This window comes from Silurus meridionalis, chromosome 28 (assembly GCF_014805685.1).
Source record: "Silurus meridionalis isolate SWU-2019-XX chromosome 28, ASM1480568v1, whole genome shotgun sequence".
Taxonomy (NCBI): Eukaryota; Metazoa; Chordata; class Actinopteri; order Siluriformes; family Siluridae; genus Silurus; species Silurus meridionalis.
The window spans coordinates 4,981,761-5,009,195 of NC_060911.1; the positions used below are offsets into that span (position 1 = coordinate 4,981,761).

At 41.8% G+C, this 27,435-nt stretch overlaps 1 protein-coding gene across 7 annotated transcripts; it reads left to right on the forward strand.

The window, feature by feature from the left end:
* Positions 1-1,501: 1,501 nt before the first annotated feature.
* On the forward strand, positions 1,502-27,369 carry tp53bp2a (tumor protein p53 binding protein, 2a). 7 transcript variants are annotated; one of them, XM_046842910.1, is made up of 20 exons: positions 1,502-2,041; positions 9,268-9,415; positions 11,022-11,135; positions 12,457-12,527; positions 12,623-12,724; positions 12,845-13,019; positions 13,096-13,277; positions 13,889-14,053; positions 16,750-16,797; positions 18,081-18,282; positions 19,732-19,782; positions 20,157-20,276; positions 20,452-20,588; positions 21,221-21,590; positions 21,681-22,429; positions 24,080-24,217; positions 24,349-24,482; positions 24,585-24,751; positions 25,316-25,515; positions 26,474-27,369. In XM_046842910.1, exons 1-20 carry the CDS (start codon positions 2,015-2,017, stop codon positions 26,513-26,515), a joined length of 3,342 nt encoding a protein of 1,113 aa, XP_046698866.1. In that variant the 5' UTR covers positions 1,502-2,014; the 3' UTR covers positions 26,516-27,369. The 7 variants fall into 7 exon arrangements, with proteins under 7 accessions (XP_046698866.1, XP_046698871.1, XP_046698869.1 ...); XM_046842909.1 differs by lacking the exon at positions 1,502-2,041 and adding an exon at positions 2,604-2,760; XM_046842913.1 differs by lacking the exon at positions 19,732-19,782 and having other exon boundaries at positions 1,505-2,041.
* Positions 27,370-27,435: the final 66 nt, after the last annotated feature.

Here is a 27,435-nt window from a genome sequence, read left to right on the forward strand (position 1 = left end):
ATAAAATGTTTATTATATATTATTTATACATTTACATTTTATTTATTAATGGTTTATTAATTTACACTTTACCCTTACATGTATTGTAATATATGTACATTTGATACAATATTTTCATTATAATATATTTGTGTAATTATTTAATTAGTTTATTAGATTCAATTGTTTTTATGTGAATGAATGGATAATAATAGTTCTCGCTCTGCAATGATGCACTGCAGACTGGTGTAGTGTGTGAACCCCAGCCATGGTGTATAAAAGCTGGTCCTAAAGCTCACAGTGAAAGGACTGAAGGCCACGGGATGATCTTCATGCCCAGCGTGAGCTTCTCTTTAATTATCCAGCAGTACTTTGGCCCATTTATTCAGCTTCAGCCTGCAGATCTTGTAGCTGTGCATTCCCATACCGTTACTCTCCAAAAGTCAAAGCATAGAAGGCTTGCAGGAGCAACAACTCCGACCCTGTCAGAGCACAGCATGAACATGTGAGAGAGCAGGAATACAGAGCAGTCCATCCATCCATCCATCCATTCAACCATCTATCTATCTATCTATCTATCTATCTATCTATCTATCTATCTATCTATCTATCTATCTATCTATCTATCTATCTATCTATCTATCTATCTATCTATCTATCTATCTATCTATCTATCTATCTATCTATCTATCTATCTATGAAATATGACGTGTCCCAGTATGTTATAGAGAAAGAATGACGTGTCCCAGTATTTTATAGAGAATGAACGACATGTCCCAGTATGTTATGGAGAAAAAACTACGTGTCCCTGTATGTTATAGAGAATGAACGACATGTCCCAGTATGTTATGGAGAAAAAACTACGTGTCCCAGTATGTTATAGAGAATGAACGACGTGTCCCAGTATGTTTTGGAGAATGAACAACGTGCCCCAGTATGTAATATAGGAAATATGACGTGTCCCAGTATGTAACGGAGAAAGAACTTGTCCCAGTATGTTACGGAGAAAGAACTTGTCCCAGTATGTTATGGAGAATGAACGACGTGTCCCAGTATGTTATATAGGAAATATGACGTGTCCCAGTATGTTACGGAGAAAGAACTTGTCCCAGTATGTTACGGAGAAAGAACTTGTCCCAGTATGTTATGGAGAATGAACGACGTGTCCCAGTATGTTATATAGGAAATATGACGTGTCCCAGTATGTTATGGAGAAAGAACGACGTGTCCCAGTATGTTATATAGAAAATATGACGTGTCCCAGGATGTTATGGAGAATGAACGACGTGTCCCAGTATGTTATGGAGAAAGAACGACGTGTCCCAGTATGTTATATGTTACTAAAACACGGAAACGGTACCGCAGCAGTGCGCGCGCCGCCCTTGTCACGTGACGCAGTCCACACGCGCTGCGTGCCTGATGCGGTCTGGAGCGCGCAGCCCCGGATCGCCTCGTCAGTGGGCGGGGATTAAATTCCAACGGGATGAGCGCGTCAGTGTGGGCGTGGCTCCGCCTCTGCGTGATATGGAAACCTGGCGCTCCTCCTTCTTCTTCTTCTCCTCCTCCTCCTCCTTCTTCACTGCTGGGGGGGGAAATGTCCCGAAAACAGTGAAACTACACCAACAGCCGGAAAGTGGATCGTCCCTGGGATATTCATCGCAGGGGAGAAAGCGTTATTTTTTTGGACAGCAGACGAGGTAGTAGGAAGTGCTGGGAAACTTTGTCCGTGCGGGAGCTCACTGGTGTAGAAACCAGGGAGTGAAAGCGGAACTTTACTCTGATCCAGGCCTGAGACCTACCGACCGCCCGCCGATACCCGACCCCCTTCCCTGCAACAGGTCTCCTCCTCCTCCGAGAGAGAGAAGGACATTCCTGACTTTTTCCACCACCTATTTTTTCACCTAGAATATATTTTTATATGTATATATTTTTTTCTACAAAGTCAGAATTCATTTATTTTCAGGACAAGTGAATTTCCTTCACTACTCTGTACAGCAGACTGGCGTCAAAATCTAGGAAATAAAAGTCGATACGAATGAGATACGAAGCCAAAATGATGCCGGTAAGTCACCAATATATATTATAACTTTTTATATATATAATTAATATAATATATAATTGTTTTCTTGTGATTATATTTCCGGATACTTAGTTTAAAGGTACAATATGCAATTTTTTTGATAAATGATAAATAACCTGCCAAATATGTTTAGCATTATGTAAATATAATAATACTAATAATGATGTAATGGTTTTTTTCACAAGTTGCTGAGAAAACCAGTTTTGGAAAGCTGACTTCCGGTCCGGATCGTGCAGGTGTTTTTGTTTGGATGGGCCGCATGTCAATCATAAAGGCAAACACGATGTGGGCGGGGCTTTGGGATCAAAAGGGGGCGGGATCAGTGAGAAACTAATCATTGAAACATGAAAGGCTTGTACACAATGTGCCTTTTTGATTCACTTGTTTGACCGAAACTTGTACAAAGATGCGTAATGACTCACGCTGGGAAGGTCACGCTTTTCCTTTCCGTATGTAGAGCATGAGTGCTTTACTTACTGTAACGGAGCTCGTTATCAAATATTTATTTTCTCAATAACGAGATCGGCTTTCGTCAAAAAGTTCTTGGAGTATCTGAAAGGCTCGGCTGAACTTTAATGCGCAGTGGGTTGTTGTTTTTGGATTTTTGCTCCTGAAAACAGGAACAGGAACCATGCGCTGGACTTCTTCCAATTCAGTGGATGAGCACACAGGTGTTGGTGACTGTACTGATGTGGGGAAAGGTAGAGCATCGCTAGATATTAATTCTAGACACTTTCCACACATTTAAATTTCTTTTTACTTTCCAGTGTCCTCCTTAGAGCTCGCTACAGCAGATCATTGATTCTTTGAGTAGATCATTGATTAAAAAAGCTGCTTTGAGACAATTGTAAAAAGCGAATTACTAATAAAAATTAATTGAATTGATCCGCACATTTGATTTGCCACAGGATTTATGGCAAAATTCCCTTCCTAATCCAGTTTCTTGGATTTTTTATTTATTTATCTTTACCTGGGACTGACACTGAGGCCATGTTCATACTAATGTGATCTTGTGCTTGTGCAAACCCCGATGGCCGGGTCGGTTCCCTTCCGAGCATCTGAGCCGAACCTGAGCTAGAATAAGACTTTGGCTCTAAAGGCTTCTTAGCATTGAAAAGCAGGAAAACAGCAGCAGCAAAGAAACATGTGGATAAGAGGTTCATATTTTCGAATGATTGAAAAACTTGTGTTGTAAAAACTGGAACCAGTGCTTGGACCCCTTGTTGTTGCTGCTGCACTGTACAATCCTCTATAAACACATCTATGAATTGCAACCCAACGTAATGAGTGACCTTTTTTTTATTAGTTCCAGCTTTTCGATCTGGTCACGAACGCCCTCAGACCTCCATTGTTCTTCTCCAGTTTTGCTCCCATCCCCCAGTCAGCTCTTATGTTCATGAATCTCAGGCCTCAAGGATCCATGGTGACCTGTAGAGTGTGGTCAAATGATTGACAGAAGGCTCATCCAATTATAAACAAGTATATGTGTATATATATATAATATATATACATACATATATATTTTCCCTTTCCTGTGGGATGCAGCACTTCCTCTTGCAGTGGTGCTTCTCTTACCGAGTGACACTTGTAGTTCCTCTTCGGGAAAGATTTAATATCAAACAATGCAAATGAAGACTTGCATGTAGACTTGTTACATGTTCCACGAATGGATTGGCTCACTTTTCTTGCTCATGGTTGCTGTGAAATGTTTACCAAAAGTTTGGTTATGCAAACAAACAAACAAAAAAAGTTTTGCCAATGTTCTGGTTTTTGGTCTCATGTCGAATGTAATTCAGAGACTGGAAAGATGATGGACAAATGTAAGGCCACACTTCCAATAAAACCCACCCACTGGATACTTTATCAGAATGACACTGTGTTGACTTCCCTGAATCCAATTCATCATCCATTTGGTTGTGTGCAAGAGCAAAGTGTAGGAGCGACCTATAATAACCTCTACTCCGCTGGGAAGATGTTACACTAGATTTTTGAAGTGTGGTTGTGGAGATCTGTGCTCATTCAGCCACAGAAGTGAGGTCAGGGTGAGAAGGCCTGGGGTGCAGTCAGTGTTCCAATTCATCCCAATGGTGCTCAATATGATTGAGGTCAGCACTCTAAAGCTCTGGACCAATCAAGATTTTCCACTCCAACCCATGGAAACCATAACTTCATGGAGCTGGATTTGTTCACAGGGGCATTGTAATGCTGGAACAGGGTAACAAGTTTTGGGTCACAAGTGTAGGGAAAATGTTCATACATTTGTGTGCCTCCAACTTTGTGGTAAAGCTTGGTGAAGGCTGGAAAAGTCAGTGTACTTTAGTCCATATCAGGTGCTGTTTTATTTCGTAAATCCATGAAACACGAAAGGCGAGGCAGGGGGATACAAAAGGAAATATGAAAAATGCATTAAAAAAACTTTGTCTTGTGCTCCTACTTCACAATATCTGACGTTCCCACGTGATAATTTGTGAAGAGTAAAAGTCTAGAATGGCATACGTCCCTGCAGATGGAAAAGGCAAGAACCATCAGTGTGTTTTCTCTCTGCCCCAGGAGACCAGATGGCTCTTTGTTTACCTGCGTTCCTAATGCATTTGTGAACACGTGTTTTGACCGATCTCACGTGCTTGTCTGCATCACAAGCATGTGTCGGGGTTCAGTCGAACACATTGTTTTCATCACACGTATTGTGCTTGCACGCTCCTGCTGAACTCTGATAAGACAAGCTCTGTTTTTTTGGAGACGTCTTCCCTCTGTACAGGCCCACAAGAGGTCATGAGTTCAGGTAATAATTTGCCTATTGAAATGGTGTGGCGATGTCTCGTGATTAGACGGACGCTGGATATATTGAAGTTTGAGCAACCAGAGGACACAACAGCAAGGAGAAGGGAAATTAAACAATGTACCTCTTATTGTTTGGATTTATTTATATTACTATTTTTTTCATTATAGGGAAAATTTGGGTCAGTTAACTTAAGGTCAGTCAAAAAAAAATATTTGCCATTAAATAATAAAAAACAAAAAGCTTAAGCTTAAAAATGTTGAAAATACAGCAGGTAGTTTTTTTTATGGCTTTAGACAGACATACATCTTCTTTCTGTTTTTACGCAACAGACTCCATCTGTCTGAACAATGTTGAACAATGTCTGTCCACTTGATTTTCATTAAACAAATCCTCCCTTCGCATGAATAACAGCTTCTTGGCAACCAAACAGTTCGTTTCTTCAAACTTTCAGCTACAATACTTTGCGATACCTCATATAAAACTTGATGATCTTCACTAGTTGGAAATTTCTTTCTGACTTAATGGTTCTTTTTTTCCAGTCATTCGCTGACCAATTCTTGCATGTTTTTTGCTTTTGATTTAGTTTGTTGCATTTAAATAAAAGGAACATGCATATGTCTTAAAAACCATAAAAACTAGGTGTTTCCAGTTTCTTGTACAGGCTCTGTAATGTTATATTTACATCCAGATTTCTGGTTGATAGCAGTTTTATTTCCACACTTGTGTTTGCGTAGGTGTTATTCGTAGTATCTCGTTTGCTTTGAAATTGTGACTTATTTGTCCTCATGGCTGTGAAGAACGTTTCTACTGTTACTCTGAGTCCTGGTGCTACTAAAGTCCTGCTTTATCATTGGAAGATGCGTCAGCAATTATAAAACCTGGTGAAATGGTGTACAAAAGGTACTTTTGGCTTAAGTCAGATGACTGAACCGATCACGATAAATCATGAAGTTGTCGTTGTTTAATTGTTTCCTTACATTGGAAGTCATTAAAAAGTATAATTGTATTAAAAATATATTAGAATGGCTGAGTTCATGTATTAGTGGTGTAATAGGGTTTGCTCATAGGGGTTTATAGAGGTCTAAGTCGTTTTATAAAGGGTGTATAAGGCGAGGTGTTTGTAGGAGACAAACCAGTTTGAGGTGAGGAAGCATCAAAGTTCTACAACAATACATTGCATGTGGTCCATCGAGGTGCCATTGATTGTCTTTCAATTAGCAAAAGAGAGAAAACAAGAACAGTCTGTTGTTTGTGAAGTCGATGTGTTGGAAGCAGGGAAAAATGGGCAAGTTTTAGGACCTTAGCTGAATTTACTCGAGCTAAATTGTGACGCTAGATGACAGTTTAAGGATCTCCAAAACTGCAGGTCTCGCAGGGTGACCAAATGATCAAAAGGTGTCCGAACACACCGCATCACAGCTGGAGGTGTATTGAGCTGTGTAGCTCCAGAGTGCCCACGCTGACCACGCTTGTGGAGGAAGCTTGAAGGAACATCCGGCTGCATTCGGAGTCCACGTCTATCCTTTTTCCGGAATCAGAAAGTCTATCAAAGTAGTATCGATTGGACGAGTCAGCTGATTATTCCATCATGTCATCCGTAACCCGAAAACATCACGTTCAACCATATACACGCCACCACCCCAGGCTCACGCGCCCCGTCCGCTCTCTGCACTGATCCGATCATAAACGAACGAAATCGACCCAGAGAGCTGAAAAAAGAGAACGTGTGTGACGGGGAAATCAGATACAATCACGTCTGCTTGTTCAGCATGCTAAGGCTCGACTACATTTTAGGAAATTTCTTCTGTTTTAGGGGGGAAAACAAAACAAAACAAACCCTGCATCAAAACCGGTTTTCACGATGACTGTTTTTGTTTAAGTTAAACACATAAAAAAAAGTCCCCACGGCTTTCAGCCAAACGGAGTATAGGAAATGAATGCCCATTACCGAGGGGGGGGTGCCATTATTTTTGCCCTGAGGCTTCATCCTCTGTTTCCATTGAACACTAGGAGTCCTGGTATCTCTTGTCGTCTGTTTAATCTGTGGGCGTGACTCAAACATCCCATCTTCCGGCAATTCAGCCGCTCGTGTAAATTTACATGTTAACTCCGTGTGACTCAAAAGTATTCGGACGTTTATTTATTTGTTTGTTTGTTTGTTTGTTGTTCTATTTTTTTCTTTCTTTCGTTTTTACTTTTCCAGATAAGCTTTCTAGTAAGTTTCGGCGCAGTGTCCGTAGGGATATAAGTGTTCATTCAGGGACAAGAGCGTCAATGAGGAAGTGTGGGGTTCGCAAGTTTGCAGTCGTAACGCACCTCGTCTTCACCTCGGACGTTGTTCGACTGCAAGAACAGGTTCGAACCTCCTGAGGCTGATTTCTACTGGCTGTTGCCTAGTACCGTGCGTACACCGAAACACACCTCTGCTTGTTGCGTCACTCGTGGGCTAATTAGCTCGAGGCATCCGCACGATGCATTACCTCATAGAGTAAATAGCACACGGTGTAGCGTCACGTGACGCCGAATAAACAAGTTCCCATCTCGAAATCGCGTACTTGTATAATGTTCCTTCTTTTTACGGTCCTGCTTAGAATTTTTTTCCTTCTGAAATTTACTGAAAGCTGTTTAAAGTGTTTATGAAGGACTAAATATTAAACACATTTTTTGATGCGACACTGAAGGCAGCTGAAGGACTTCCTCCAAATGTATCCTTTAAAATGCATTTGTTGGGGAGAAACAAAGGGGAGATGTGTGACGGCACACGTCTGTCAAATCCCCCATAGTGGGAGACGATACGAAGCTTTTGTCTAGCTGTGGTTAGCTTTCATCTGGATATCAACTGGATATTGAGTGCAGCTGGGGATACTGAGGCTTTTAACTATTGCTTCAAAGATGCACTCTCGCATCCTGGTCTTGGCCATGAGCACACTAATACGATTTCGTTTGGAAATGTGTATTTTTCTCTTCTTTCTCGCAATTTTGGTCGATGAAAACATGGCTTTTTAAAAACGCTCTCCAAAACGGATCAATTTGAAAACCGCATTTTCCGGTCGCAATTTCACTCATTTTCTAGTCTGCATCTACACCAATCAGGATCAGTTTTAGGCTCCGCGTCCCCACTTTTTTTTTTTGTTGTTTTTTTTTGTATTTTCCCAAAAGTTGCTCATCCACATCGAAATGCCTGAAAACGTTTACGCCCCAATGCTTTAGTCTCTGTATGTGGTGTCCATCGACTACAAATATCCGGTCCCCGGTTGAGATTTGTTTTTGCATTCTTTCATATTTGTTTAAAAACAAAAGGGTGCAACTGAGCACAATGATAACATACGCCAGGGCTCCTGCCTCGGCCTCTGGGTCCTTGCTTACCAAGAAGTCAACACAACGCAAAATGTAATACTAACGACAAGGTAATATCGAGCATAAAAAAAAAAAAAAGAAATCATCAGTTTTTTGGCAAAGACCGAAGGTCACATCTGTCCCCATGCCCACTTGTTCTTTTTTTCTCTCCTGTGCGGAGTCTTCGGATCATTAAGTTAGTGCTGAGCGATTTGGAACAGCACAGCCTCCATCCATCCAGTGTAATTACATGTTCACTCTCTCTCTCTCGCTCGTTTGCTTACTCGCTCCCTCGCTGCCTCCTTTGTTCAAGCCTCGAAACATCCCATGAGAAACATCTGTCGCTGTGCATCTCAATTACAGGATGTAGCGTTTGTGTACAGAGTTGGCCAGGCAAAGCCCAGGACTTTATTAACAGTTTGTTTTTGAGAGGAGCTCATTAGATGAAGCTCAAGACGAGGAGAACTCGGGTTTTTCGATCTCAGGACGGCCCAATGAGGTGACTTTTACTTTGCGGAAAAGGGACCGCTTACCGTTCCCAAAGTGATTCCGTCTATTGAATATCGTCTTCTTAATCGCTTGTTTAAACGGTCCCTGAAACTGCAGTAGGTGGAATCCAAAACTTCAGGGGCCCATCGTTCCTACATCCATTACTCCATAAGATCCCAGATCTAATTGTGGTCATTATGTTCTTCCTAGTGTTCTTCAAAGTTTTTCTTTCTTTCATTCTAATAACTATTTATTACACCTCATTTAGTTAGAATGTGGCACTACTTTATCTCTAGGTACGATTCCTCCATCTTCATCTCTGTGTATGATTTAGAGCAGCACGATTCTAGACCCTTAAATAACCATACTAATGAAAATAAACCGGTATTTCTCTATTCAGTGATTTTCGCCACACAAACATCAACAACCAGCTCGTACTTGATGCTGGTGTAATTGAGGTCATCCACAGCTAGAGGGGGGTTTACACCCTTCAAATGCGGCGGGCCGTTATTCGCCTCCACGCCGTGCATCGAAACCGCAAAATATCCCTTACGCATACATTTGTACGTACGCTTGACCCGCCGTCTCCATCTCTCGGCAGATGTTCTTGACCGTATACCTCAGCAACAACGACCAGCATTTCACCGAGGTGCCCATAACCCCTGAGACGGTGTGCTGGGATGTGGTGGAGCTCTGCAAGGAGCCAGGCGAGGTGGACTGCCACTTGACGGAGATGTGGCGAGGATCAGGTAGGAGAATTTCGTTCTCAGAAAACTATGGGTCCAGAGAATGACATTTATTCAATCAAAGGATTTTTTTTTTGTTTTCCCCCCCAAAGTATTTTGTATTAAAAAGAAATCTGAACAAAGTTCTCCGGATTCTTCAAGGCGTACGAATATGTTCGAATAACAAACTAAACCGAAGCGCTCTTCGGATTTATGTAAACGAGCGATTCAAATGAGTAATGGGAGCAGGGCTTCCTGGAAACGGGGCATTGTGTTCTCATTCAGTTCTCGAAGACACGAGGTTTCGGCTGTGGACCGTTGCCATGGTTACGCACCTTCAAGCACGGCTAGGGCCTTCGAGCGTTTTCAAGTACCAGGAAAGGCACTTCGGAGCGTGGATCGGAGCGAGCCGTTTTTTCATGCGCCGTTTGTTATTGTACAGTCGTTTACGCAGAAAGCCGAGCGATCCGGGCTTTGAATAAACCCGTCTCCGAGTTAATGACTAATGTGGGAAGATGAGCGGAAAGTGGAATCGCGGTCAGTCGAGCCGAAGCGGTTCTGCAGCATTTGTGCCGATGGTCTACAAGCGGAGGACAAAGTCATAGATTTTGTCTACTTTTTGAATTGTGTATATATATATACTAGACAATTATTTTTTTTTTTTCGTATTTACCGTATTCAGGATAACGATAATTAGACACTGTTTTGTCGAGCGCGTTATTGTGCAGGTACCTGAACGACCACTGTGGACATGTGAATCTTTCTATTCTGTGTGGGGGTCCAGCATCTTTTCCAGCAAGGTTGAATTGATTTTTTAGCTTTAATGAGCATTTTTTTCGTTCACGATCCTGTGAAGAAATTCTTGTTTTCGAATGGACTGGAGTATTAAACGTATATGTGCTGATCTATAAGAGCTCGATTTGAATTATTGATGCAGTTCATTGTTCTCTTCTCAGAGAGGCACAAAGGACCCTCACTCCAAACACACACACACACACACACACACACACACACACACACACACACACACATTCTGACCACAGCTTCTCATTTCATCCAGTTTTGGCTTCAAGGTAGTGAAGAAGGGCAGGTTTTTCCTGAAAAATTGTGTAAAATAAAGTCTCCCACAATGAAAATATCCTAAAAAAGTAAAGATACTTAGAGGATGGAAACAAATCTATCCTTCTTTTTTCATTTAAGGGAAATCAGTTAAACCGCACACACATTTGCGACTAATCATGGCCAGCAGCCAGTTAAAATCACGCGCTGAGATAAACAGGAAATGCATCGTCAGATCTGATAATCAGTCCTATAATATAAACGTTCCTACATCGTGGGATACGTTATAATTTACACTGGCCAATGAAACGGCTCTAACACACTGCTGAAACGAGTACACATTCGTCATCTAAAAGTCTTTAAGATGTTCTACGTTGTCAGGTTCAGGATTAATAGTTGAGTAGAATCCATCGTGACTCGTCAGATCATGTTCCTGAGTGTGTCTCCTCAGCAGTTCAGCGCAGCAGCAGTGCGTGTCAGCACTCCCTCACTGCTGTCCTCGCATGCTGGGGTTATTGGCGTTAGCTGATCGGACTCTGGGGTGTGTGTGTGTGTGTGTGTGTGTGCGCAGAGCGAACTGTGGGCGAGAACGAGAGGATGCTGGAGCTACTACAGCGCTGGGGCTCACGCAAATCAGAGGTCCGCTTCTTCCTGCGGCACGAAAGAACCCCGGGCCGCGAGCCAGGTGAGTACCGTCAAGCAGCGACGAGGCAGAACGGGCGAGTTTATCAGGAAAAGCGTCACGGGAACGGTTCATCTGTGCGGAAACGAGGTGGCTTCGGCGTGATTGGTTTCTCGGTTGACGCTTTAAGGTTACTGCCAGGTGCTTTAGTCTGATCTTAGCTAAAGCACTGAATCACAAGCACCGAATAATTTTTTTTTTTTAACAAGGAAATCAAATGCACTGTACGGACAAGAAGTTTGTGGACACCTGACCATTCGAATGGGCTTTTTACACCTCCCATTCCACCTTTAGTCCCCATTTGCTGTTCTATAACCTCCACTCTTCTGGAAAGATGTTCTCATGTTCTCTTCTGGTGGAGATTTGAGTTCCAACACATCCTATAGGTGTTAGATAGGGTTAAGGTCACAGCTCTATAGCAGGAGATCTTCCACTCCGACTTATGTAAAGCATATCTTCATGGAACTGGCTTTGTGCAGTTTTGGGTCTCTTAGGGAAAATATTTTGCTACGACATCCAGAGATATACAACTGTGTGCCTCCAACAGATTAAGGGAGAACCACATATGGCTGGAAAAGGCAGGTGTCTATATGGTGTACATGAAATAAAGTGTTTGAGAAATGATTCTTCTGAATAAACTGTACACCGATTAGGAATTATTTGAGCGCTGAAGAGAAGAACACTGATTATCTCTTCATCATGGCTCCTGTTAGTGGGTGGATTTATCTATTAGGCAGCAAGAGGACGTGTTAGAAGCAGGAAAAATGGGTGAGCGTAAGGATTTGAGTTTGACAAATTGTGAGACGTCTAGACAACCGGGTTAGAACGTCCACAAAACTGCAGCTCTTGTGTTTGGCTAAGTTATGTTGCTTGCATTTCCCCCCATCCCAGTCTAATCTTTTTCTGTTCCCTCGATCCAGTCAGCTGTAAAAGTAGCTTTATGTAAATGCCAAACTTGCACAGTGACCGGATCGTGATTGGACTCATTGCTCCCATGACCAATTTTTTTTAATGAGCAGTGACTGTTTATGAGAGCCATGCTAGATGCGTGGCACATCGCCAGTCATTTTACTACACAGCATCCTTTGTTTTAACCGGGCCAGGTGCTAATTTGGAGTCGACTGTTTTTCTAACCTGCTTGTGACCCCAGCTTTAATTGAAACCGTTTTTTTTTTTTTTTCCTTCATATCCTCACAGCCCATCCTCACAGTTTTTGGGTCTCCTAGTAGAAGCGAAGGGAAAATTTGTGGTAAAAGTTTCTGGGAAAGTCAGATGTCCCAATCCTTTGTTCACATATATAATGTATTACCTAAATGTTTTCCAGGCAATGCCAGGGGGATGGATCAGCGGAGGAACGGCGTTAAAGGACCCCCAGATCGAAGGATGGAGAACGGGGTGAGTGGATGACTCGAGTTTCATTTGATCTACTTGCGCAATAAGGAAGAAAACCAGTGGTGTAGGAAGGAAACTGTTTATTTGCCGCTTTGCAGGTGGCTGCTCCACGCATGGACATGACTCTCGCTGAGCTGCAGGAGATGGCGACCCGACAGCAGCAACAAATCGATGCGCAGCAACAACTCCTGTCGTCGAAGGTAGATAAAGTTTAGAAATGTAGGATCATATAATAGCTTGTGAGAACGTTGTAGATATGACAGTTAGGAGGCACCTAAAAGGGTTCTCGCGATGTGATCATGTCTTGTCGTGGCGTACAGGAGCAGCGTCTGCGCTACCTGAAGCAGCAAGACCAGATGAAGCAGCAGCAGGTTTCAGAGCAGGAAAAGTTACAGCGCCTCAGGGAGAACGTGGATAAACAGGAGGCTCGGCTGAAGAAAGTGCGCGCCCTCAAGGGCCAGGTGGAGCAGAAGCGCATCAGCAACGGAAAACTGGGTGAGCGCTCGTGGTCGACGTCCCTCAAAGAAGGTTTGAAGTTGTAGTTTTCTGAATGTTGTTTGTACGTTTGCAGTGGAAGAGATCGAGCAGATGAACAACCTGCTGCAGCAGAAGCAGCGCGAGCTCGTGGTGGCGGTGTCCAAAGTCGAGGAGCTCAGCAGGCAGCTGGAGATGCTAAAGAACGGCAAGATGGACGCCGTGCACGACAATCAGAGCGCCGTGGCGGAGCTCGACCGTCTCTACAGAGAGCTACAGGTGCGGAACTCGAACATCAGACACACATTACACACTATACACTATACAAAAGTTTTTGGACACCTGACCATAAGATTTGTCTGTGCTTTCGGAGATCATTTTCCACATTTAGCCCCCGTTTACTCTTAAAATCTCCACTCCTCTGAGAAGATGTTCCACTAGATTTTAGTGCGTGTGGAGATTTGAGCTTATTCAGCCACTTTGTGCTGATGTAGGTTCATCCCGTAGATGTTCGATAGGGTTGAGCGCTCTAGCAGAAGATCTTCCCATCTAACCCATATAAACCATCTGGCTTTGTGCCCAGAAGCATTGGCATGCTTGAACAGGTTTAGGTCTCAAGTTCACATGAAGGAAAAAAATTCATGCTTCCGCACCAAAAGACAACAGATGCATTTGTGGTAAGAACCACATTCCAATACGGCTGGAAAAGTCAGGCGTCCAAACTCCTGAAGCCACATGAAGCTATAGAACCACAGACTCGATCGAAGTTCGTGCAGCATTCGAGCAGCATGTTACGTTCTCAGTTAACGGTTCGATAAACTGTAGTATTTGTCAGTATTAAGCACGGTTGTTTGTTTATTATAATTTCACCCATTTTTTTTCCTAATCAGCTGAGGAACAACATGAATCAGGAGCAGAACACGAAACTGCAGCAGCAGAGGGAGAACCTGAACAAGAAGAACCAGGAGGTGGCCAACATGGACAAGCGTGTCAGCGAACTCCGCGATCGTCTTTGGAAGAAGAAAGCGGCGCTGCAGCAGAAAGAGAATCTTCCAGTGAGTACTGTAGGGATCACGCACGAGACAGGGGACGTCCCCGAGTATAGGAAATGATCATCAGTGAGGATAACGGGACTCATAAAGCAGCAGTGCAGATTTTACACGGAGCATTAAAACATCACGAAATGTGCCGCTCGTAATCTGGGTTCGTATTTGAGAGGATGCGTCGTGATATCGGAGAACCTCTCCTGACGTTTTTTTTTCTTATGTATTTTATTTTTTTATTTGGAAGATAAAAGCAGTTTATCGGTAACGGTGTATCAAAACACAGGGTTCCTACGCATTTTGGAAAGTAAGATAATGTATGGAATTTGATTTGAGCGATATTCAAGTCTGGATTTGTAGTGGGGGGGAGAGGAGAACAGTAAGTAGTGAAAAATATTTATTAGAATATTCGATTCAGTTTTCTAAAATATAGAGTTCTGAGAATTTGTATATATATATATATATATATATATATTTATTTATTATTATTTATAATTTTTTTTCTAAAACTAAGGCTACGTCTATGGTATTCTGGATACATTTAAAAACGATGTTTTTGTAAAAACCGATTTGCACTTTCTTTTTCGGTCGTTTCACAAAAGTTGCTATCAAAAACGCTAGACACTTTCTCGTTTACTGTGGTCCCCCGGAACCCGCGTGGGTCACTGTTCGATTGAACACGTGCAAATCTGGTGCATATCGGTGATTTTACCGTAACGTTATATTTGGAATTTAAAATCATTCTTTCTTAAGTTAAATATGGTGAAAAGTAAAATGTGTAGGAACCCTGAATAGAAGTTGTCTATTAATTGGAGATGCGAAGAGGGGAAAAGGAACGGAAAAGCCTCAGAAAGACATCATGCGGTAAGAACCAATTACGTATAGAAAAGTCAGGTGTCCAAACTCCTGAATGTGCTTTCTTGATGTAATGTTAAACACACTGGGGCTTAAAGAGACGTAGAAATCTCACGTGATGCAGATGAATCCGATGAACACCTCAGTTTTCATTCGACAATTAAGCAGTTCTCGCACAGAGTGTCTCTTTTGTTTGCAGTTTTTCGGAGATATGAGAGGATAAGGGATGTTTTGTCGGTAGGGGGCCAAGACGGATGCTCTATTTCTATTGGCCGATTGTCCGCATCATTTAATGACGTGTATTCAGTAAAAAGACTGTGCTGGTAATCCAGTGAGCAGGGTTTCTGCCAAGTCTTAAAAATGTAACATTTTTTTAGGTCTTTAAAAAGTCAGAAAGTTGCTGATCTCTGTCCTAAATAATTATAAACGGGTCCTAATTCTTCGATGTTCACGTAACACAACCTCTAACGCTCATTGAAGAGCCCCCGAGGCACTTCAGAAGGTATTTGTTTGTTTTCGTGGTCTTGTACTTTTTTCTTGTGCAACTCCAAATATAATTCGCTGTATTACGACTACCAGTGAGGCCGACATGCAACAGCCAATCAGCTTTCTGTTATTGGTGCGGATCGCTGTCAGATTAGATTTTTCAGCTATGCGGAAGTGCAAGTTTAGCGATACTCGGCTTTAAGAAAATGAATTTAGGGCTCGGTTAAGCCGCTAACAGCGTATTTGTGTGTGCCTTTTTCTTTTAAAAGGGTCTTAAAAAGCCTTAAACTCTGTGGCAGCTACAGATTTTATTTTTGAGATGGAACCAATTTAACAGGCTGAAATCTTGCTGGATTAATTGCTGTGAATAGAAATGACTCTGTGTTGCGCACACACACACACACACACACACACACGTGAATTTTATTTGCATTATTAATAATTGTTTTTTCCTCCTCTAGAGGTTACCTGGATATCTGGATATTTTTTTTCCTTCCTGTTATACACTATATGGGCAAAAGTATTGGGACAGTTGACTTTTCTAGCCTTGAGTGTTTTTTTTTTTTTTTTCTTTCTTTCTCCAAACTTTTATGACAATGTTGGAGCACAATCTTCTGCTCAGGTGTCCACAAACTTTTGTCCATAGAGTGTACCTTCCAGTATATTAGCTGATGAAAGGAATAATGTTACTCCCAAACGTGGAGTAGATTCCAGCTCCATACTCTTATCACCATGCGTTACGGCACAAAGCGCCCCCTGGTGGTTGCATTTTCATTTTGTCAATGTTCTTCGGGTTTGTGTTTACCAAAACGTCTGGGCTTCTCTGTGGTGTTTCGGTGATGTTTGCGGTACCACGGGCAAATCCTGCAATAAGGATTTTTACTAATACAATGTTTCCTCCCCTAATTCCTATAGAATGAAAAAAAGGGCATGAAATGGAGAACCCGTGAATGTTTTTCTCTTGTACTAAAATTCAGTTCTTTATCAATCCTTTCCTCTGTACGATTATATAAAGAAGGTTGTAGATGGAATAATAATCCACCCCCCCACACGCTTGGTTTCGAGCACGGCTCTGCACAGAATATTAACTAAACTAACACAAAGGGATGATGTTTAAGTCTTTAATTACTGCCAAGTAACATGCGGTGGCGCTACCAGGCACCTGTGGTGGTCCAGGATTCAGTGGGATCTTTCTGAGTATGACCCCCCCCCCCTCCTTAAACTCTCATTCCTGTCCGACTAAAACGAAATTCGCTCGCATTCCCGGTGCTGTGAGGAACGGGATCGTCTTCCTGTTAACCACTAGGCAAAAGTGTACTCGCCTTTTGAATGTGCTGATAGTTGTTTTGTTCTTGTTTCCATTTAAGAATGGCTTCCCCGTTAAGGAAAAGGCTTCAAAAGATACCCAACCCAAGGTAAAGCTACAGTACTATTTGGGACTTTGTTAGTCGGTTTCGTCCATGCCAGTCATCCTCAGGGCTGCAAAATTCTGGGAATTTTCATGACTGGAAACTTTCCATGGGAATTAATAGAAGGATTGTAGGATCACCAATAACAGGGAATTTTGGGTAAAACAACCAGATTTAATTGCAATTTCTTTAGAATTTCTTTACATCAATCACATACACACAGCACACTTACTGAAGGTCCACAGGAATGTTGAAGCACATTTGAGTCTGAAGATTACATCAGTTCAAGTAAGATTTGATATTACTTGAGGAAATATATTTATTTCTATGTCAAGTTTAACTAGAAAATACAAATATGTGTTTATACTGTAGCCAGTCAGTAAATCAGATATGTTAAATGTAACTTAGCACTATTTCTTTGACAGTTTATAGGGCTAGTTTTCTGTTATCATACAAAGTACAGTACTGGTCCAAATATGGACACATTACTGTTTTATTTGAAAGAAGTCTCTTATGCTTGAAGTAAAAAATGTCTGTATATAAAGAAAATTCAAACAAAATGGTTATATTTGTTAGAATAAGATACAGTTTGTATAAACCTCCCAATAATTTGAATTCATTCTCATAAATTCTTATCAAGTATCCATCTTAGAATATTTCCCAAGTTCCAATGGAAAGTTTCAGGAAATTTACCAGACATTTTCGCTACTTTGCAACCCTAGTCATCCCTGTTTGGATTTACGCGATGCTTTCGTTTCGTTTCGATTTGATTTATTTATTTTATTTTTTTAACGTCCGCCAGTGCTGCTTATTTTCAGTTGCGTTTTTTTCCCCCTTCGCATTTTGATTTGTCAGAGGGTAAAATGTACATCTAGGCAGTTCATTTAGATGTCCAGGCATCTGTGTGAGTTTTTTTGGACCGGCAAGTGGTTATTCATCTGTTTTATTTAGATTTTTTTTTTCCCTTTTAAAGCATTTCTTTGCAATCAGTTATCGCCATTTTCCCACAGCGCCAAAGATAATAAACCCACATGACTAGAATTGTTTATAAGGGACATATTAGGATTTTTTGAGTTACGATGTGCAAAGTGAAAATCAGTCCTGTGTATTTTAATCCATAACATCCAGTTATTCCCTTTTGCTTATTCTTGCCATTTCTTTCCAGCCTTATTATAGTGGCTTTGCGTTCGACGTTATTGAATGCGTTCATTTGTTTTGCCTTGAATTAGTAATACTGTGGAGGCGAGGATAGAAATGACATTTGAATAATAACCACCACTCTCCTTCAGGTGTCTTCTGATGGACAGCCCCCTCAATCAGGAGGTCAGTCTCGTGTGGCTGCCGTGGGGCCGTACATCCAGTCGTCCACCATGCCACGCGGTCCAGCCAGACAGGATCTGGTGAAGCCCGTCTACCCCGAGGGCGCAGCCACACTGCCACATCAGGACAGGAGTACCGGCACGGTGTCGGCACCGGCCAAACCTGGCACAGGTACAGCACGCGCATTTCACTCGCTGGCATGAAAAGCATTACGTGTGCTTTAGCTTCCGAAGGGCAGCAAATGAGGATTTCTATAAGCAATGCCAACGCTGCTTTTTACTAGTACAATAGGAACATTAGGCACTCAGAGAAATAGGAAAGTTTGTGTGTGTGTGTGTGGTCTCCTGTGACTTTGAGGTTTAGTTTGCATTTGCCACAGGAGATGAGAGTCCTGGGACACTGCCGCAGCACGGTTTTGCTGTGGTTCTCAGCTCAGAAGGTAGCACCCTTTAGTCACTAGTGTGCTGTGATGCAGTGAACATTCTCTCATCGATTCTCTCACCCTCCCGATTCTCTCTTACTTTCCAACACCTCACAACATCGCCCAACAAAGGGCAGGTGAAAGCCAACATGTGCTTCCTGTGAGAGCCGTTAGATTAGACCTAACTTCTGTTCTTGCAGCATTACAGAGCAACAGAGGCCACTTGGAGGAAAGCGGTAACTGCCCCTTCCTCATACTACACCTACTTAGAATGAATGATTTATATATAAAGAGTGGAGGGCAATAAAGCAGGTGGCAAACTTGAATTTCTCAAATACAGGCATTAGACAGCAGTAGAGCACCACAATATGGGCAAAGGTATTAGGACACCTGACCTGACTGAAATATGTGGGGGGTTTTTTATTGTTGGTTTTTCCCCCACAATGTTACTACATAATTTTAGGCACACAATTGTATATATAAAAAAATGTCCCCTTTTTAAATAGAGACCCAAACCTGTTTTTAAGCACTATAATACACATGGGTTTGGAGTGGAAAATCTCCTGTCTGCACCCCAGACCTCCTCACCTTCACCTACATCAGTTTACTTTACTAATATTCTTGTAGCCGATTGAGAACAAATCTCCACACTTAAAAATGCAGTGGAACATCTTCCAGAGGAGTGGAGCTTATTATTATTATTATTATTATTATTATTATTATTATTATTATTATTATAGCAGCAAATGGGGACTAAATGTGGAACAGGATATTCAAAAAACACTTCTGCTCACGTGTCCAAACTTTAGTCCATAGAGTGTATTTTTACTGCAGTAGGTTCGCTTCTTTCTTGTAGGACACTCAATGGAAAACCTATATTAATATCGCCAGTTAAATTTATTAATACTTTGACTATAAACGTGTTTATAGCCATCGTTTTTTTTATTTAGGTCTTCCATCTAATCCTCCCTGTAATGTTGGTCTTTAGTTGTTCTGTATCGCATTAGCAGGAGTTTCCTTTCACCCTTTTGTGAAGACTGTTGAAATTTCAAAGCACTTGGTATAACGCCAGGGCGATTTTGTCTCCCGTAAGCAGCTTTGTGTTCGTGTCTGCGGTTTATTTGTTGTGATCTGATTGGATCGTATTACTGCCATGTTTAGTATTGTTTGCATTTTTCATTTTTTTGTTTCTTTAATAGAAGAAACGTTCTTGCTTAAGCCGCTGAAAGAACTGCGGGCGAAGAGAAAAGGTACACAGCCGTTGTGCAGAGTTGGTTGTTTGTTTGCGTGACAAAGACGAGCATGTTTGTGTGCAGGTGTGACGAAACCCAAGATGAGGTTTTACACACGGCTCTAGAAAAAGATTTCTTTAGTTTTTTCCGTGTGAAAGCACATCCCGACTTCTCAGGAATGCTAATCTTTTCTGAACTCTCACTGCTTAGTCTACAATCACACGATCGCAACTGATTAATTAAAGCGCCTTCTAGGTCGCCTTTGATTAAATGCTTTGCTGATCGGGAAATTTGTTACCGAGAGTGAATCCTGTGCAGTTCTGAGTGATGGTTAATATCATTCATTTATTATTTTAAAAAAATAAGTCGAGCACCTTTTTTGTTTTTTTCAGGTCTTCCGACGTCAAAGGCACCTAAAGTGTCTGATTGGAGCTCATCTCCCACAGGTTCTACCACCAGCCATGCTTCCTCCACTTTACCACGACTGCCAAGCCAAGCGCCTCAAGAGCAAGGTGATCATTCGCAGTGTTTAATCTGTCCCACTGAATAAAATGCTGAAAAGCAGCCAATTTTACCCTGAAATGTCAGCTGATAACGTAAGACTTTACTTAGTGGTATAAACATGTTCACAATGTTCTACTGAGTCCAGCCATGACCTGAATATTAATGTGTCCTCCTGTCCTGCAGCTCCAGACGACACAGACGTGTTGAAAAGAGGACAGCAGGACCGAAAGCGCCCGATCTCCATGTTTGAATCCAGTGAACAGTCCACAGCCTCCCTACGCAAGAACCAGAGCAGTGAGGACCTTGCGAGAGACGCCCAGGTTAGCAATTTGTGGAAATTTCAGCACAAGCTTAGTACACACTAGAGGGGGTGTAACGGTAGCCAAAATACCCGGTTTGGTGCGTACTTCGGTTTTCAATTCATACAGATGTGTGTGTGTGTGTGTGTGTGTGTGTGTGTGTGTGTTAGATTTAATATAAAATTTTTTAAAGATCTGTTGTACTTATTCCAGCATACTTAAAAAATTTCTTCATTCCTTTCAGTCATTCACTCCCTCGATATGTGCAATTGTAAAGTTTTTTCGTCCTTTCGACAGAAATTCTTAAAGTTTGACATAAAACACAAGATTTCATATTGTTAGACTGTCGGAAACAGCACAGGAAGTGGAAGCGATTTTGCGCACGCATAAAACGACGCACTACAAATCGTATTTCTGGTACGGCGCGATTAGCCACAGTGACACTGCGCTAACTCTAGTTTTTATACCCCTGCCATTATTGTCATTGTCTGCCACTTAATTTTTGTGAGGGAACCTAAGATTGTAACTGTTACACATGCACGGTTCGGTATAAATACGTGTTACACCCCTAATACACACTTTTAATTTTTTTTGTTAACATTTATAGCATGTATATTTAACCTAGGTTTTTTTTTTCCCCCCCTCGTAAGCAGAATGCTGCCAAAAACCCGGTTAAAGTTCCCCCTCCCGTTCCAAGCAAACCTCGACAGGTCAATCTGCCCTTCCCAAATGCGGGCACCTTTCCAGGCAAGGGCAAACTGAGCGGCCAGCAGCAGCGCACACCTCTTCCACCCACTCAGAGCAACACACTTCCACTCCCATCCAAACAGGAAACCCCACCGGCTGCCACTGTTCGACCTTTTACCCCGGAGCCCAAGGAGCCCTCTATCCAGAAACCTCAGACAGTGGCAGCCAGCTCCATCTACTCCATGTACACAAAGCAGCCAGCAGTAAGCAAAGGCATTCAGCAAGGCATTCAGGGAGCGCTGAACCGGTCCCACAACCGCTACAACTTTGTCAGCAGTGAGTTGAATTTTACGTGTGTTAGTATTCAAATTGTTAGTTTGTAACTTGACTCATCGGGTACGCTTTGTTTTTTTTATTTCTCGTTAGTGTACGGGAAACCAGTGATCCCCACAGGCCAGCAATCCCAGTCACCGCAAATGGACAACCCCTACATGGAGCGTCCGAATGTCCCCGAAATGGAGACCGACCAAGGCACGAACGGCGCTCCGGCTCCCGAGAACCAGGAGACCGAACGAATCCCGCGCCCGCTTAGCCCCACCAAGCTGCTGCCCTTCATCTCCAACCCCTACCGCAACCAGAGTGACATGGACCTCGAGGCGCTGCGCAAGAAGCTCTGCAATGCTCCGAGGCCTCTTAAAAAGCGCAGCTCCATCACCGAACCTGAAGGTCCTGCGGGTCCTAACATGCAGAAACTTCTCTACCAGAAAACCACGCTGGCTGCCATGGAAACCACAGTCAGTCCTCCCAGACCTGCAGAAGAAAAGAGCGCATCACCCGATCCGGTCAACACAGAGCCATCAGAACCCGAATCCCCCGAGCAGCCGCTTACTGACCCGCTGCCACCTATACACGTCCTGAAAATCGACGGCGAGGACTTCATACCGCCCCCGCCGCCGTCTCACCCTGCTCCTCGCCCCGAAGACGCTCTCCTAATCCCACCGCCTCCTCCTCCTGAGGTCGAAGAGCAGCTCCCGTTGCCTGCTGAAAGTTATGTAGAGGAGTTCCCTCCCTATCCTCCTCCTCCTTATCCAAGCGGTGCTGAGCAGGAAGCTCTGGGGGATGACACATTAAACATGAAGCCACCAGAGGTCATGGGACAGGTTCCTCTACCACCAGTGAGTACACATAAGTCCCAGAATGCTTTTTGAATGCATTGATTTTAAAATAAAGTTGCCTTCTGGTCCGCTAGAGGGGAATCACTGATGCCACAGGCTGTTTGTTTTAACATGCAAGACAGCACGCTGCACGGAGAGCGTTATATTATTTATTATTTAAACTTTATTATGTAATTATATTTATTAATATAATTGACATTTATATTTATTACATTTTTTAAATAATTTTTTTTTTTATGTCACACACATTCATACAGAATGTAAAACATGTAGTGAAATGCTTTTGGCAACTGTCTAACATGTAAATAGAAATAGAATATTAATGTATTCTTATTAAGTATAAAAAGTATAATAAAAGTATAAAGTATAACTATAAATATAAAAATAGGGATTAAAACCCTTGGGATTTTCATAAATCAGTACCGTTTTTTATTATTTATAATTTTTTATTTTTAACTTTTTCTAAACATAAAGTTCAGTGTTATTTTAAGTGTTGTTTGTTTTGATCCAGCATCTATTTAAAAAACATTTTAAGAAAGTACAGTTAGTTATTGCTATCTGGTCAAACTTTACATTCAGATATGTTCGTGCTGGGGTATGCTGAGGAAATCTCTCTCTCTCTTTTTGAATTTTTTATTCTTATTTATTTGGAGGGCTTTTTTATACTTTTTAAAATGTGCCTTTTTCTGTTTCTTAGCGGCGTTTGTCAACTGCGGTACTTAAGTTCAGCAGTAATAAAATATCTTGACATTTTCAACATTTGACCATCATTTCACATCATTTATTTTTGCACCAAAATATCGATAACGCTATCGATAAGTATCAGTTCTGAGTTCAACCGAGGTGACCAGTAGGTTAAATGTAGAGAGCTTTGTGAAATGCTGGCTGTACACGTGACCTTGGAATCGGACTTTTTCAACCAAACATCCTGTTAATGAGTCATCCAGTATCCTTTAATGGTGCGATTTGCTATGTTTCAGCTGACATCAGCATCAGTTCAGTCATCTCCTTAATTAGTGAAAAGATGGAAAAAGTTTGTGTTTTTCATTTTCAGCTGTAAGAGAAATATTAGTTTTTTCTTCTTCTTGCATGGCATTAAGGTTTTGCAAAAACACCCCACATGGAATCTGATTTCCCCCTTTTGGCCTCACTGTAAGTAAGGGTGACTAACCTTGCCCTTGGCTACAGATGTAATCCCAGCACAGAGTCTGTTTTGTTCAAAAATAGAGAACGTTCTATTTATTGCCCTTTAATCTGCTGCACTCGTGCCGAATTTGCGTAAGCGGCCTTGTTCATGCGTATAAATCACAAGAGCTGCGTTCTGCTGCAGAAGCTCCTTAAATTAAGCTCGCTTAAGTTCAAATAAGATCTGAAGCAAATAAAAAAAAATAATGGCCCAGTTCTTATTGTGCTTCTGTATTCATTACTCAAAGAGTTCTTTATTCGAGTAGGGAGGAAAAAAAGGTCTAATCGGCTTGTGCAATCTCATTAAAGCGAAATCAGTCATCACGAGATGCAGGAACCAAACCGGTTTATACACTGATGGATATCCTCGCAGAGAAACCGAGTACTTCCAGCAAAATGTCAGATGTTCCAGTGCGATAAACATCAGCTAAACGGCTGCTTTTTTTTTTTTTTTTTTTTTAATAGGGCAAGCGGACAAATTTGCGCAAGGATGGATCGGAACGCATCGACCATAGCATGAGGGTGAAATTCAACCCCTTGGCTTTGCTTCTGGACTCTTCTCTGGAGGGAGAGTACGATCTGGTGCAGCGAATCATCTACGAGGTTCGTTACGGTCTTTTTCTTGCTTCAATAAACTTCAAATGACACCGGGTTTATTACGGAGTTAGTTTTTTATAAATATATATAAATAAAAAGTAAAACCGGAGGGGGGTTTGTGGGGTTTTGGCGTGCAGGTGGAAGACCCCAGTCTGCCCAATGACGAAGGGATCACAGCCCTACACAACGCCGTCTGCGCCGGTCACACAGAGATCGTCAAATTCCTCGTACAGTTCGGAGTCAACGTCAACGCTGCTGACAGCGACGGCTGGTGAGTTCAGGAGCAAGAACTTCTTCTAATATGCAGGACTTGTACATTTATGCATTCAGTAAACAGATCTAACCTTTTATCAATGCTGTGTCCCTGCACCAGGACTCCGCTGCACTGCGCCGCGTCCTGTAATAACGTCCAGGTGTGCAAGTTCCTGGTGGAGTCCGGAGCAGCCGTGTTTGCCGCCACCTACAGCGACCTCCAGACGGCCGCGGATAAGTGCGAGGAGTTGGAGGAAGGCTACACCCAGTGCTCGCAGTTCCTCTATGGTGTGTATGCCAGAGCATATATAATATATATATATATATATATATACACACACACACTGACTTATAACTTTATGAGCGGTAAATTGAAGAACACTTATTACCTTTTAATCATGGCACATGTTAGTGGGTGAATATATTTATTAGGCAGCGAGTGAACATTTTGTCCTCAAAGTTGACGTTTTAGTAGCAGGAAAAATGGATGTAAGGATTTACCCGAGTTTGACAAATTGTGAGACGTATAGACGACCGGGTCAGAGCATCTCCAAAACTGCAGCTCTTGTGGGATGTTTCTGGTCTGCAGTGGTCAGTATCTCTCAAAAGTGCTCTAAAGAAGGAACAGTGGTGAACCGGCAAAAGGGTCATGAGCAGCCGAGGCTGATTCATATGGGGAGCGAAGGCTGGTCCGTGTGGTCCGATCCAACAGATGAACTCCTGTAGCTCAAACTGCTCAAGAAGTTCATGCTGTTAATGCTCAATGGGTCTGAACTGTTTTAGCAGCAAAAGGGGGTCCAACACAGTATTAGGCAGGTGTTCATAATGTTATGCCTGAATCCGGTTCTACAGGAGTGCAGGAGAAAATGGGCATCATGAACCGTGGTGTGGTGTACGCGCTGTGGGACTACGCGAGCGGCGAAGACGACGAGCTGCAGTTTAAAGAGGGAGACTGCATGACTGTGGTGAGGAGAGAGGACGAGGACGAGATCGAGTGGTGGTGGGCACGCATGGGAGACAAGGAAGGATACATTCCCAGGAACTTACTCGGGGTGAGTCTCCAAAGGCAACCACCAAAATCTACTTGGTGTAGCAAACTTATACGTTCATTACAGATCATGTATCAAACACACACGACTGTACGACAATGATATAGAAAGCTTTTTTTTCCCCATTTTACTGTAACTTTCTGTAACATTTTTAAGAGAAATATGTTTTTTTACTTACTTTTTACTCAACTACATTTTGTGAAATCTATTTATTTACGAGCGAATAAAAACTTAACATGAACTCGGTCACAGCAAGGGAAAAGAGAAGCTTGAGAAACACACAAATAAAAGAAGCAAGGCCTCTAATGCCCCATGATTTTCTTCCTTATTGTAATCCCAGATACATGTCATCATTTAAGGTCGCATTTGTTATTGTCGCACTGTGAGTTGGTCATTGTACATTTCTGATAAGTTTTGCAGACTGTCTTTGGTCTCAAATTGGTCGACTTTAAACGTCTCTGACAATATAATGTAGAACCAAGAAAAGCGAAATAACCACAATTGGGTAACGATTTAAGGATTTAAGTTTGAATGTCTTGACCATTATGTAAATGAGATTCATTCTTAAAAGGGAAAAACAGGAAATAAAGGGAAACACCTCACTATTTGAAATAAAAACATCATCACTGGGATCAAGTTATTTATACATGATGCCGGATGGGACATTCAAAACTCATACATTTTTATTATCAGGAGAAAATGCAATCCAATTTCCACGAAACATATTTTTGCTGAACTGTGACACTTCTTCTTAGTTTTATATTTGTATAACTAAAACCTGGCTTTCTAACCTGTTTTTATTATTTTTCTAACCTTTCCCAGCCTTTTTTCTTTACTGTAAACAATTGTTGTCAGAGGCATCACTATTCCTGTTCTGTTCTGTGTAAAGCTGCTTTAAGACAATGTCCACTGTATAGGTGTTTCCTCAGTAACAAAGTATCCCCCCCCCTTCCTTCAACAGCTATATCCAAGAATAAAGCCACGACAAAGGAGTTTGGCGTAATTGGCCCAGGAATGGAGGAGGAACCTGCATGAATCTGTAGGACATCAGTGGGGAAACATACTAACAAACACATGAGCGCTCACACACACACACACACACAACACAGATGCTGGTTCAAGACTCCGAATCGAATGAAGAGACCAAAACCATGAAGGATTTTTTTTTTCCCTCGCTGCAGACACTGCACTTTTTCTATTCTGTGGTTTTCATCTTTTTCTTTTTTTTGTGTGTAGATCTTGTGGAATCTTTTTCACTACATTGTTTGAAATATAGTTTTATATATACATACATGCACGCACACACACACACACAGGGCTCAGAATCCTTTTCATTTACCAAATCAATACACTGTGTAAGTGCTGTGGATAAGCTTCCTAGGTTTTTTTTTTGTCCTCCTCCGTGTAACAGTGATTAAATAGAGTAGTTAATGAAAAAAATCTCCACATCAATGGAGACGTGAGTTCACTTCCAAGGGCTCTAGGTTTGTTCACTGAAGCTCTTCAACTTTGGTTAATAAGAACTCAGAGGGAGTGCTATTACCGCATGTCAGTATTTTTTTGGTTCTTTTTTTTTTTGGCCTCAAGTTGAAGCAAATGTGACACAATAATTCTGCCCATTCTGTTAAAAATCCTCTTTTGTACAACATGTAATCCGAATTTGCTCTTTAGGTTTTGAACACATTGTTCTTCAGTTACTTAATCAGCATTTTTCTTCAACTGTCTCAAACGTTTTTGCATATCAGTTATATATATATTCCAAAATGTTACATATGTCAAAGCAACTGTATTTATTGTGCCTAATTTTTCATCTCCATGTCATGTGTAACTTCAACAATTACAACACTTTAAACACTACACCCTTCTAATTCTCATCATTTAAGAGCTTGTTTGGTGTTTGTTTTTGTTTTTTTGTATATGAAA

Coding starts and splice junctions, on each gene's coding strand:
- tp53bp2a (XM_046842909.1), top strand. CDS start 2,719: ATGAGCACACAGGTGTTGGTGACTGTACTGATGTGGGGAAAG. Junction 2,761..9,267: donor CTGTACTGATGTGGGGAAAG/GTAGAGCATCGC, acceptor ATCTCTCGGCAG/ATGTTCTTGACCGTATACCT. Junction 9,416..11,021: donor GGAGATGTGGCGAGGATCAG/GTAGGAGAATTT, acceptor GTGTGTGCGCAG/AGCGAACTGTGGGCGAGAAC.